This window comes from Episyrphus balteatus, chromosome 1, assembly GCF_945859705.1.
Source record: "Episyrphus balteatus chromosome 1, idEpiBalt1.1, whole genome shotgun sequence".
NCBI lineage: Eukaryota > Metazoa > Arthropoda > Insecta > Diptera > Syrphidae > Episyrphus > Episyrphus balteatus.
Genome location: NC_079134.1, coordinates 171,849,883 through 171,863,538, shown reverse-complemented (window position 1 = coordinate 171,863,538; position 13,656 = coordinate 171,849,883). Strand labels below are relative to the sequence as shown.

Genomic DNA, 13,656 nt, shown 5'->3' with positions numbered 1-13,656 from the left:
TTCTAATAATTTTTTTATTCAATTCAATTAAGATTAAAATTAAAGATAAAAGTATTAAATTATAACTTCACATTATTAATGTTAACGTGTATATAGACTTAAAGATTTAGGTTTCAATATTCATTTGAGTTTCCTAAAACAATTAAAAGATATATATATTACACATGCATTTGGTTACAAAAACTATTCACAACAAAGTATAATTACAATGCATTACTTACGTTGAGATTGTGAGACTCCTGCCCTTGAACGCGGAGTTGGTCTGTGTTCAGGTGATGCATGTTGGGGTGTTGTCGTTGAGCTAGCAACTTTTCTTGCACGTGCTAAAAGTAAAAGTTTGTTTCGTTATTATTTATAAATCAAAATTAGAAAATTCAAAGAAAAATCAGAAATTTCTAATTTTCATTTTGGATAGATCAATACTTTACACTGTTCTAACAACAAGGATAAATGTTTTTTTTTTGTAATTTGTGTATTATTATTATTTTGTCTGATTATTTTGTTGTATTTTAATGTATAATATTGTTTGAACAGTGGATGTTGTAGACTTAAAGTATAAATATTTGATTTTTTGTATATGATGAATACAAAATATTTACCTTGTTGGGCTACATGCCCTTCTGCGTGTTACAACAAACAAAATCAGAAAAAAAAGAAAGAAAACGCAAACAAATTGTTTTAGATATTATTGTTTTTTTCTTGCATTAATATTATTTCAAGGCAATAATTCTTCTTATAGAAGAATTGTTGTTAGTTGTGTTTGATTTTATTTTTTTTTTGTAATTAATTTAAAAAGTGTTAAAAGTTTTTTTTTCGAAATTTTGTTTTAACAAAAAAAGGAAAACCAATATAGCAATAGTTCATGCATGCAATTTTTGTTTTGTGGTTTTAAATTTTAGTTTGCTTTGCTTAAAAGGTGTAAGGAAAATGTTTTATGAAAATCAAAATAAAATAAAAAAATAAATACTATTTCTACAACACAAAAAAAAAATATAATAAAATACAAACATGAATATTATTATTTTTTTATTCATGAATGATATATAAACTTACGCAGCGAGGCAGTTCCAGATGTAACTTTTAATCTAGCTAAATTTGAGTATTGCGCACGCGCTCTAGCTCTTTGTACAGCAGCAGTATCAACGGCCGAAACGCTTCTAAAGCCAGCTGCAAAAATATTTTATGTCGAATGATTGATGATAATAAATTAAAATAAAAAATGAACGAAAACAATAATGATAAAAATAAAATACCTAATCATAAGTTAAAATACAAAAATGATAAACAAAAATTAATTTATGTAAAAATAAATAAAATAAACAATACATTTTTTTTTTTGGGTAAACCTAGAGACTAAGCCGATTTTTTTTTAAATATTGGCGCAAATTTATAGACGATTTAATTCGAAACTAAAACCGATTTAGTATGATACTAGTTTTAAAATATGCTTTGTTTTAATTTAAGACATATCTTATAACTTTAAACGAGCTAAAATTGTTTATATATATGTATATACAGGGTGTCCCACAGTCACCGCCCCAAACGAAAACCATGGATTCCTGAGGTCATTTTAAGTCGAAAAACTTAAGAGGTAATTTTCTCGTTTTCGTCCCGTTTTCGAGTTACCACGGTTTTTATGATTTTTGTTCTCTTTTCCCTTATCTAGCTTTATCTTTGCCAAACTACGTTTGATTTGAAAAATTTTTTTTAAAACCAATCAAGAATTTATTACAGTTTTAGTTTGTCTCAAAACTTTTTTTTCTGCGGACAACCGTTTCTCCACAATTTGGCATCAAACACAATTTTCTTCGTTTTTTAAGTTGTTTTTTACACTTTCATATCATTTAAGTCAAAAAAACACGTTAATGAGTATTAATTTTTTGTGCTTTTTATTAAAGCCCAGTTTATTTTCATAAAAAAAAATAAGTTTTATTTCATAAAAAAGGCTACTGAAAGTAATTAAAAAAAAATAAACAAACTGAGTGAATTAAAAAAAAAAATAATTTTTAAATACAAAATTTATTTAAATGAATTAAAACTTTTTCTGAGCTTTATTTATTTGTTCTTTTCTTAACCACAATAGTTTAGAAAAAGTTTTAATTCATTTAAATAAATTTTGTATTTAAAAATTATTTTTTTTTTTAATTCACTCAGTTTGTTTATTTTTTTTAATTAATTTCAGTAGCCTTTTTTATGAAATAAAACTTATTTTTTTTTATGAAAATAAACTGGGCTTTAATAAAAAGCACAAAAAATTAATACTCATTAACGTGTTTTTTTGACTTAAATGATATGAAAGTGTAAAAAACAACTTAAAAAACGAAGAAAATTGTGTTTGATGCAAAATTGTGGAGAAACGGTTGTCCGCAGAAAAAAAAGTTTTGAGACAAACTAAAACTGTAATAAATTCTTGATTGGTTGTAAAAAAAATTTTTCAAATCAAACGTAGTTTGGCAAAGATAAAGCTAGATAAGGGAAAAGAGAACAAAAATCATAAAAACCGTGGTAACTCGAAAACGGGACGAAAACGAGAAAATTACCTCTTAAGTTTTTGACTTAAAATGACCTCAGGAATCCATGGTTTTCGTTTGGGGCGGTGACTGTGGGACACCCTGTATATATATAAATATATATAAAATTGGGATCTCGAAAACGGCTCTAACGATTTCGATGAAATTTTCAGGGTTTGTTCATCTAAGCGAGTAAAAAATTTTGGAAGTATTTTTGGAAAAATCCGCCCACTGCCACGCCCACTTTTTTAACATATAAGTTTTTTCAGAAACGGCTCTAACGATTTCGATGAAATTTTCAGGGTTTGTTTATCTTAGCGAGTCAAAAGTTTTGCAAGTTTTTTTTTGGAAAAATCCGCCCACTGCCACGCCCACTTTTTTAACATATAAGTTTTTTCAGTAACGGCTCTAACGATTTCGATGAAATTTTCAGGGTTTGTTTATCTTAGCGAGTCAAAAGTTTTGGAAGTTTTTTTTGGAAAAATCCGCCCATTGCCACGCCCACTTTTTTAACATATAAGTTTTTTCAGAAACGGCTCTAACGATTTCGATGAAATTTTCAGGGTTTGTTTATCTTAGCGAGTCAAAAGTTTTGGAAGTTTTTTTTGGAAAATCCGCCCACTGCCACGCCCACTTTTTTAACATATAAGTTTTTTCAGAAACGGCTCTAACGATTTCGATGAAATTTTCAGGGTTTGTTTATCTTAGCGAGTCAAAAGTTTTGGAAGTTTTTTTGGAAAAATCCGCCCACTGCCACGCCCACTTTTTTAACATATAAGTTTTTTCAGAAACGGCTCTAACGATTTCGATGAAATTTTCAGGGTTTGTTTATCTTAGCGAGTCAAAAGTTTTGGAAGTTTTTTTGGAAAAATCCGCCCACTGCCACGCCCACTTTTTTAACATATAAGTTTTTTCGGGAACGGCTCTAACGATTTCGATGAAATTTTCAGGGTTTGTTTATCTAAGTGAGTAAAAAGTTTGGAAGTATTTTTGGAAAAATCCGCCCACTGCCACGCCCACTTTTTTAACATGGAATTTTTTTTTGGTAACCACTTTAAGGATTTCGATGAAATTTTCGGAGTTTGTTTATCTAAGTGAGTAAAAAGTTTGGAAGTATTTTTGGAAAAATCCGCCCACCTCCACGCCCACTTTTTTAACATGGAATTTTTTTTGGTAACAACTTTAAGGATTTCGATGAAATTTTAAGGGTTTGGTCCCCTAGCCGAATAAAATGTTTTGGAAGTACTTTTAGAAACATCCGCTCACAGCTACGCTTATTTTTCTCACATATTAGTTTTTTGGTAATTGCTTTAAAGATTTCGATAAAATTTTGAGGGTTTTTTCCTCTAGGCAAATACAACATTTTGAAAGTATTTTCTCTTACATTAGTTTTTTTTCGCGGAGACAGATTCAACGATTTCAATAAAATTTTGAAGGATGGTTCCATATTTTACGCATTGTTCTTTTTCTTTTTGTTACAATAACTAAACAAAAATTTTTAGATCATGACTTTTTTGATCATGTATTGAAACTTTTAAGTAATTTGTTAATTAGGTATCACACATTACCTTTGTCTTACGTTTTTCTTTTGATTAAATGCAACTATTGTTAACGTATAAAAATAAAATAACTCACAACAAGCCGACAAGGCTAAACTTGAAAAAAAGATTAACTTTATGTACACTATCCAAAACTTTCTGACCCGTAAATTAAAATTTGAACAAAAAGGGATCTCATTGCTGTAGGCATTTTCGATAATGCAGATTCCTGTAACCCTTCTATCCATTACTGATCGTCGTATGTGTATTCAAACGTAAATAAACTGGATTATAAAGTGGGAATGTGGTGTTTTGTAACCCGCGAAAAAACTGGTCATTGCAAACTCAAACCCACTCCAAAAAATTGCTGTTTACATTTGACTTTTTTCACTGAAAGTTATGACATTTAAAGATACCGAGCAAAGCTCGGTCACCCAGGTACTTTTTTCTTAAAACCAGCTTCTAACTTTAAAATCAGCCAATCCTTATTTTATCTTTTTAGTAATCTCTTCTCTGGAATAAAACTTCACACAAACACTGTCTAAATGCTACAACAACATCTCTCACCGGAAAAAGTTACTGGAAATAAAAAATGTGTTTATAATTTGCCAAAAGTTACAGGCTGGTTTTAAAATTAACATGGTGTTAACTATAGAATAATGTTAACTCCCTTTAAATAGGCTGACTATAAATTTGTGCCATTATAAATTTTAAGTAAAACTACAATGATTTTCTTAATTAAATGTCTTTTATAATAAAAACTAACAACTGTGTACTTCTTTTCATGTTTGCTACTGAAATGAGTCAAGAAACATCTGTTTCGGTTTTTCTATTTAGAAATTTAGTAAGAGCTGTTTTTTTTAGGAACTGAAATTACCAACATACCAAATATTTGTTTGGTATTTCCTAAATTACCGTTTTTGCTGGATTACACTGGATTGTAGATTATAGTTTTTACAAAGCTTATTGTAATCGTTTTTACTTTTTTAAGTGATGGTGGTGCAGGTGTTTTTTTTTTTTTTTTTTGTTTAAAAATCAAATGCAACATGCTAAGAAAAGGCTCATACGTAATTTCAAGATTGAAAGTTTACTAGAATATATGTGCTTGAAGAAATATTCTGTAGTGCATTGGAAGTTTAAATATTAGTATCTTTATATTTATTATAAATTGGCATTCTTCTTTGTAACCTTTGAATGATATTCACATTAAGTTTAGAGATTATCTGACCATGAGTGAAAATTGAAGGAAACGTTAATATAATTTTAAGTAAAACACTTCTTTTTATGACGAGCCGTATTTATTTGTGACTGTGTACAATTTTAGACAACAAAACTAAACTGGGATCCGACTATAAAAGAAAGATTCCAAAAGGCTACAGTACCACTCTTCTTAAGTAATAAAGGTTTGGGGATGAAATAGGGACTGAGTGTGATGTGAAACACAGCATTGGAGACCAAACGGGGACTGAGGAAACATTACTCACTGGGTGTGTTCATAAATTTTATGAGGGTTGTCGAATCGTTTTTATTCTGAATGTACCCCGCTTAGAATACTTGTGAATGTTTTTCTTTGATTATATTAACCTGGCCCTTGACAATCGCGGGCCAGATTTTAGAAGTTTAATTCTCATTTGATCGTACTAAAAACTAGTGAATGAAATAAAGGATCAGGGGTTGAACAAGATCTGAGACATTTATCAATCAATATCTGATCTAAGGGACCTCGATATTATAAAAATAGCACTTAAATAATTCAACAGTTTTTAATCATTTGATTACGATTTAGATGACAATAATTCTACATTAAAAATATCTAGGTTTCAAGCGAAGCTTTTCAGAAGATACACCCTACAATCCTACATTATTAAAAAAAAAAACTTAAAAGTTATTTTATTAATTTGAGCACCATCAGCTATAACTTCGTATGAAAGTGGAAACAATAGGAGTAAAAGAACAAAAAATAACTGATCTCTAAAAAAATGATAATAATAAGTTTTGCATTGAAAAAACACCTCTAGGAGGAATATAAGTCTGAGCAATTGGTATTCCACTACGATTACGATTATATGATCTCGGCAACGAAGGCACTCGATTCAATCTAGGCTGAGACAGATTTTCCGTGCTAGTGCTTGTATCAACTTTTTTTTTTTTTGAAGATGAAGAAGAAAACAAAACAAAAAAAATCATAAAAGAAAACATAAATGAAAAAAATCAAAAACGAAATGATTTATGATTGATTTCAAAATAAGTTAACAAAATTATATTTGTTTGATTTGATTTGATTTTGCCAGCAACACAGCATATAAGTAGTCATTTAAAAAAAATACAATCAAATAGCAGCCATTAAAAATTACGCATCGAATGTGAGACATTTAAAATTACCACGATATCCATAATTTGTTTTTTATGCATTAAAAAAAAACCAAAAGAAGAAAAAGACATAGCAAATATTTCAAATTAGTTGTTAGTTTTTTGTTTTGATAAGAATAAAACTTTAAAATTTCAAACAAAATTACAATTTACCTGAAGGCGCTGTAGCAGGTGACTTTAGTCCAGTAGATCGTCGATCTGAAATATTGTGATAAAAATGATGAAAACCAAAAAAAACAGAAATGGGGAATATGAATTCATGATAAACAGATGAACAACAAATTCTAACATTTAGGGACAACATATAAAAAACTAACAACACTTACGAGTACTTCTACCCACTCCCGCCATAGACGACAAACTTGAACTACTACCACCAAGACTTTTATTCATTGGACCCCCCGTACCATTTGAACCATACATCAAATCACGTTCCCTCTCAAGTGCCCTTTGCGTTGCACTGTCCAAACTGTCATAAATTTGATCTGCCAAATCTGAGAAATGTCTCCGGAACAACCAGTAAGCTCTGGAAAAAAAAAATAAAACCAATTTAAATAGTCAAATGAAAAAGAAAAACCTAAAAATTACCTTCTACTATGCTTTCTAGCATCATTATCCGCATCACTTATAGATTTCTTTAAGGTATCGCGCAATGTATTTGCACTTCGCTCCAGCGATTTGGTTTGCCATTCTTCGAATATCATAACCATTATCTCACACAGAGACGAACGAATGTCTTTAGATTTTGATTGTGTCAATGTTGTTGTGATGATTTGGAGCAATTTGGGTGAATGTGTATATTTGATCACATATTTGAGAGCAATTGTGCCAGCCGACGAAATTACTTTGGCTGAATTTTGAATGAGATTAACAAGTTCTGCGAGAATGTAAATGCAAAATTGATCCACTTTCAGTCCCAGAGTTTTACTCATATATGCAATTGTTATGCATGCTTCTCGAATTACCTAGTTATTTAAAAAAAAAGAAAAGAATTTGATTATTATCTTTTGTTTTTCATTATTATATTTTAAACTTACCTGAGAACGCAGCTCTTTTAAAATGTCAAGGAATGATATCGACAAATCTTTTATATAAGGTGTCATTTGAAAATTTAACAGTAGAAGAGATCGAATTTTTTTCAGCTAAAAAAGACAAATAAAATATTATACAAGGGCTTTTTTTAAGGGGAAAAAATTTATAAAATTATATTTCAATACCATTTCAATGTTTGGAACAAAACACTAAACAATGTAAATGCTAGCTTGAAGAAGAAGACATACCCAAAAACCCGTCCATGAAAGGAAAATGAAATGAAATGTCCTCGGCTAAACGGACATCCCTGGCGAGCAGGTCTTGAATTTAATATGAGTAAAAGAAGTAACGAAGCACATCAAGTCCAGGCGGCATCGTATGATTCTTACAAGCACACATCCTCTTCGAAAGAGAAAGCTGACGCCTACGAAGAAAGCCTCCACAGCTCCCCAATAAACCAATGGCCAATGTCCCAAGAACTAGGTTCTGATCTCTTTAGTAAGAAGGGCGTCAGTCGTCAGAATGTGCATGACATCACATGCGAAAAGGTATTCAAGGTTATTGATTTTGTAGCAGGGAAGAACATAATCTCTAGAAGTTCTAAAATTTACTTAGCTGTCCTCTGACCATTGAACTTGCATCTAAACTAGAGCCTACGATTTTGTTCGTGTATTTAATTACACGTGTACCCGATACACGTGTACACGTGTATCTAAAAAACGTTTACACGTGTATCTTATTTACACGTGTATTTATTAAATACACGTGTATTTATATTTACACGTGTAAATACGAAACAAAATGATTTTTTTGCTTTTTGGGGGTAAAATAAAAGTTTTTAAAACTAAACAACTGAAGATTATTGTGCAAATAAATAGTTCGAATTGGAAAAATAGTATTTGAACTTTTTGAAGACCTTATAAATAATTTATTAAAAAATTAAAAATAATGATGTGCCTTTTCATTAAAAAAAAACTAATAAATTTTTCCAAGATATATTTGCATATTGCCTACTGTGTCTTTCTCAGAAGAAAGTGTACCAACTGTTACATGTTTTTTTTTTTTTTTTTTGTTAATCACCGTTTATTTGAAGATCATATGGTTTACTAAGTTCATAGTGAAAGTGTAAAAGGTGTTTTATAAATAAAGCGACAAATTCAATCAAAATAAATTTTAAAATAAAACTAAAATATGAAGCCAAGGAGTTGGGTATGGCAATATGCCCACCGAGAAGGGACAAATGCCTACTGTGACTTATGTAGTTCACAACAAAACAACCGTTTTTCTTGTCCCGGTGGAACAACCGGAGCCCTTGGACGGCATTTAAAGGGACTCCATGGAGTCAATTTAATTATTTTATATGTTTTGTTGCTTGGTAATCTAATCTAATCTGCTTTATTTTTTTACTTTTTAGTCGTATAATATTTGAAAGAAGATGATAATTTGCTTGGGTGGTATGAGCTCCCAAAGCCCCTCTCTTGCAATTTACCTACAAAAGCTTTTGCGATATTTAGAATGGGATAAAATAGATTTGGGGTGTTTCAACCCCCTAATGCCCCTCCCCTGAGTTCGGACCCCAAAATATTGCGTTGCAATCCAAACTTCATATGTGTACAAAGTTCAGTTCGATACGATAATGGGAATCGGGTCAAAATTTTTTTCCAAGATTTATATGGCTAGGGTTGAATAAGAATTTCCAATTAAATTTTCCGTGTAATTTCAATGTGTAAATCTAGCCAATAACCGCAAAAACCTGAACAATATCCTTTTCATTCAATATAATACATATTTTAGGAAATCGCCACCAAATCTACCTGTTCGAACGCTATTTACACGTGTAAATATAAATACACGTGTAAATATAAACACACGTGTATTTACAAATACACGTGCTTCGGCACGAATTATTTAAATACACGTGTAGCACGTGTACCTTAATACACGTGCAATAGTAGGCTCTAATCTAAACACGAACAACATTTGAAATCTGAGAACTGAAGAGACCGCCATAATCTATCTTTATAACAAGCTAGAGTTCCTACAATTGATAAAATGGACCCAAAAGGATCACTGGAAAAATGGAGGCTTATAGATTGTGGCTACTTCTTGATACTTTTTTACAAAAAGATATAAAAGGATGAACATGGCCTGTGTCGCTTAGAAAGAAGAATAAACAAGTAGAATAGTGTTACATCGAGGAGCTACATGGTTACTTTAACACAGATCTCTTCTACTGAAGAGTGAAAAGATAAACAAGATTCACTATCGGCTATGCAACCTGTAAATGTTGAGAGTGTAATTGATATTGAGAAAACAAGCATATTGATCAATGTTTTATTGCCCTAAAGTTGAGGAATGAAACCATATCGAGAACAACAACGAAAAAACTGTTTTAAATATCCATCTGCCCAGACTTCCAGTATGGTGCAAACAAGTATGGACTCGTCTACAGGCAGAGGAAAACTGTATTGTCACATTTGGAGGAAATGTAAAATTTCCAGCTCGGTAAAGTCCTGTCGAAATCCAATGAACATCGATGAACCACCAACGTCAAGTTAAAGGGTATGATAAACAGAAGATGACTCCATCTCAGATGGTATGATCAGGTTGAAGCTGATCACGAACGACTTGAAATGCTAAATTAGAAGCAGTTGGCTTGAGATTGAACTGGCTGGAATACACTTAAATAAGGCCCTGGGTCACATAGCGCCATTATAAACACGTAAGTTAATTTCAATCCAAATAGTTTACATCTACTTGTCTTGTACTTGTATATCAGGGTTCACCAGTCTATTATCGACTTACAATACCAGCGATGGAATACATTTCTAGTACTTATTAAGTTAACTAACTAGGTGAAGATTTCATAATTCATTCATTCATTTAGTATTTCTAGACTTACTGCATCGACTCGCTTCTCCCAGTCCATGGTTTTATCTCCAATCACTGCATTGATATGCTTAAACTGGTCATCCATATCGCGTTGATGAAATATTGTTAGTTGCGGCACCAATTCAAACGAGGCTTCAAATATTTCCCATGTTACAGCGCCAGCATCACCTAAACAAACAACAAAATATTTGGTTTTAAGTTTCAAGAGTTGATTAAGAGTTTATATATACCAGTTGATGTTACATCAAGGCATGTTGGTTTCTTTGACGCTGCTGAAACTGTTCGTTTTATTAATTTAGTAGGTCGAACTGGTGCCGCATGATCTGCTTCGTCGTGCCCATTATGATTTAAGGCTGATTTCAGTAGAAGACCTTCTTCTTTTACTTCGTCAAATTTTTGTTCTAAGATAGCCATTTTTGTAGATGGTACTTCTTTACGTCTTAAGTCAGATCTTAATCTATCACCTAAAATATTTGAAATGTTTGTTAGTTAAGTTTAAAGTCTATTATAACGATTAACTTACCAACATGCTTGTAGATTTCTACAAGCGTTTGATTTGCAGCGTCTCGCACAGTCGATGTTGGATCACCGAGAAGTATAACAATTGGTTGTATGTAAGACTTCAATGATAATTGCGATGTTCCATATCTAAAAAAAGAATTGATTTTGAATTAATTTGATTTAATTGGAAGATTGGATGAAGGAAAGAACTTACTCATTTAATGTATTCACAATTGTTTGAAGAAATTCTTCACGAACTTTGGAATTTTTATGTTTAAAACAGGGCACTAGCTTATCAATCAACTGTTGCGGACTGAGAACTTTGAATTCCATTAAATTGTGCAGCAGCAATTGTGCCTTCTCGCGGACTGTATCTTTGCTGTCACCTAAACGATCAATAACATGTGGAAGAACTGTTGCTGTGTATGCATTAAAATCCGGACCCAATCGTTTGATTAGTTCTGTAAAGGCTTCCAGAGACTTTTGTGCTATCTGTAAAAAAGAATAAGAAAAAAAAAAGTGTAAGATTCTCAAATAATATTGAAAAGATTTAATTAAAATTCCTAATTGGACTTAATCGGTCTTAAAATTAAGATAAACAAAAAGTAAAACTTTTTGGAGAAGAAGAAGATTGTAAAGGCATGAAGACCATGAAAACCAAGAATAGACATCATACGAAACCAGAACGACGAAAAGATAGTTCTTCTTTCCAAATTTAACACTCCCACTTTATGCATTTACATATATATATACTCAAGAGTATAAATTTAGCACTTTCTTAGTGGGGTTCGCCACATTTGACATCAAAGAACATTCAAAGGCCCCCTGGGTTTGAATCGTTTCGTTTTTTTTTTTTTTTTTTTTAAGAATAGTCAAATGTTGTCGCCGTCTACGTTGCAATTGTGTGTATCAAGTCTATTTTTTTTTCCTTGGAAATGTTTTATGACATTACCATTTTGATGGTTTTTATTTTTAAGACATCTTTTTGGCAAAGTGCAATACAATCTGCACTCTCATTAAGTTTAAGCAATTTGATTTATATGCATAGCGGATTTTAAAATATTGATTAAAAGTTATCGATTGTATTTGTTATGCAATCAACTCAATATTTCAGCAACACTCAGAAATAATCGCTGCATACAAAATTAATTGAGTTTTGTACGAGATTAAAATATAATATAGGACTACCTCAAGGTTTTTAAGTGGGTTATCAGAATAACACCGAAATAGATAAGATGCTATAATCGATTAACTAGCCAAGGCCGTATTTGTACGTAGGTTTTTTTTTTTTTTTGGAATTTCAATATTTTTCTCTTATGAGATTGATAATTAGAAATGCTAGTCTCCATAAGCTAAATTTTGTTTGAGACGAAGTGACTAGAGTGCACCTACTAAAACATTTAGGCAGGTGTTGTTGTATGTATGTAACAGAATATTTTGTGAGGGAAGTTCTATGAAGTGTTCGTCTTAAAAGATTCAGGTTAACAGCTAAACGCTACAAATGATTTCGATGATCCATCGTACTCTCAATAAAAGCTAAATTAACCACCCCACTACAGGTGCTGGTATGCACCGAAACTATCACCGATCCACCAACATGTTTTGCAGTCCCAGCTATGATCTTAGATCAAACCCCGGAACAGTTTTTCTCCTAACTCATACACGAAATTTGATCCGTGGATGTCATCCACGAGAATATTACATTGTTCCGGAAAGTCATTCGGTACGCTCGTTTCGAACGACCTTGCTCATCAATATTTTTAATTGCTCCATAGGTCAAGTATTGGTATGGTGTAAAAAAATGTCGATGTTTAAATCAAATGGATTTCGTCATACCGTTCGTCATACATTTCGTATATTGAGTCTCAGCCTAAACGGGTTGAAGTATTTGGTTGAAATTTGTAGCATATGATTTTAATATCCCAATCGTGTACCTTCACAAAAAATTTTCAGTTATTGCAATTTTTCGAAAGTCTATACCGATTTTGATGAAATTTGGAGTTTCTAAAAATTTTTTTAGTTTTTTTACGAACATGAGGATAATTGATGTCGTTTCCGTTTTTCGAAAATTGGCTGACGGATATATGCAATCGTTTTGCTACTTTTTGTTTCTTGCATTTTATTTTCCTTATGGTTCCAGATTTATACTTGGTGTCATATAGAATATGGGGATTGGTTTGGTACTATATGACTAACTCAGCCTGCAATTTTGGAGCTCTTATTTTGGGATTTTTCTTATTGTGGGACGATTTTTCAACATTTACAATTTTCAGATGGAAAACTTCACTTCATAGAATTTTGTAATATTTATTTTTTAGGCAAATTATTCCTAGACAAATATTTGAAGTTCGTTGCAAAAAAAAAAAAATTAAAAGAAAAAAAAAAGTGAACAATGTGCAGTTTTAGGAAACGAAGTATATTTATAAAAAGATGTAAATCCCGAAATTGGTAAAATTCTTTGGTTTCTTCAGGACGTTATTTAAGAGTTTATTTACGCAAATAGCAACGGCAATCAACCTGTAATAAATATCACTAATTTATTCAAAGCTATTTTTCTATGTCATGTAATACCGGTATGGAATAACACATTTCATAGTGCCTCAATCGGTGATTTAGTTTTACATTGATAATAATCCGACATGCAAGCAGTATCTAAACTAATTATTCACTAAATGTCCTGTCTTTATTGACAGTGTGCAGTAGTGACATTGTAAGTCAGGGTCATACATATATTAAAATTAGGTAGCAATAGCCATACTCTCCTTCTTCTTAACCGAAATTATTAAAAAGCAGACAAATTACGTTACGTAGGT

General features: G+C 31.4%; 1 protein-coding gene across 8 annotated transcripts in view; it reads right to left on the bottom strand.

The window, feature by feature from the left end:
* The window catches only part of LOC129907845 (CLIP-associating protein), a 63,431-nt gene that overhangs the window by 10,914 nt on the left and 38,861 nt on the right, over positions 1-13,656 (bottom strand). For 2 of the 8 annotated variants that reach the window (XM_055984249.1, XM_055984251.1), the window contains exons 3-14: positions 11,058-11,335; positions 10,866-10,990; positions 10,573-10,806; positions 10,353-10,510; positions 7,456-7,560; positions 7,007-7,383; positions 6,745-6,944; positions 6,572-6,616; positions 6,061-6,186; positions 1,054-1,167; positions 600-620; positions 222-323 (exon numbers count right to left, since the gene is read on the bottom strand). In XM_055984249.1, coding sequence (XP_055840224.1) covers positions 222-323; positions 600-620; positions 1,054-1,167; positions 6,061-6,186; positions 6,572-6,616; positions 6,745-6,944; positions 7,007-7,383; positions 7,456-7,560; positions 10,353-10,510; positions 10,573-10,806; positions 10,866-10,990; positions 11,058-11,335 — 1,885 coding nt within the window. The remainder of the gene's footprint in view (positions 1-221; positions 324-599; positions 621-1,053; positions 1,168-6,060; positions 6,187-6,571; positions 6,617-6,744; positions 6,945-7,006; positions 7,384-7,455; positions 7,561-10,352; positions 10,511-10,572; positions 10,807-10,865; positions 10,991-11,057; positions 11,336-13,656) is intronic. The other 6 variants (XM_055984252.1, XM_055984250.1, XM_055984253.1 and 3 more) reach the window with 6 other exon arrangements.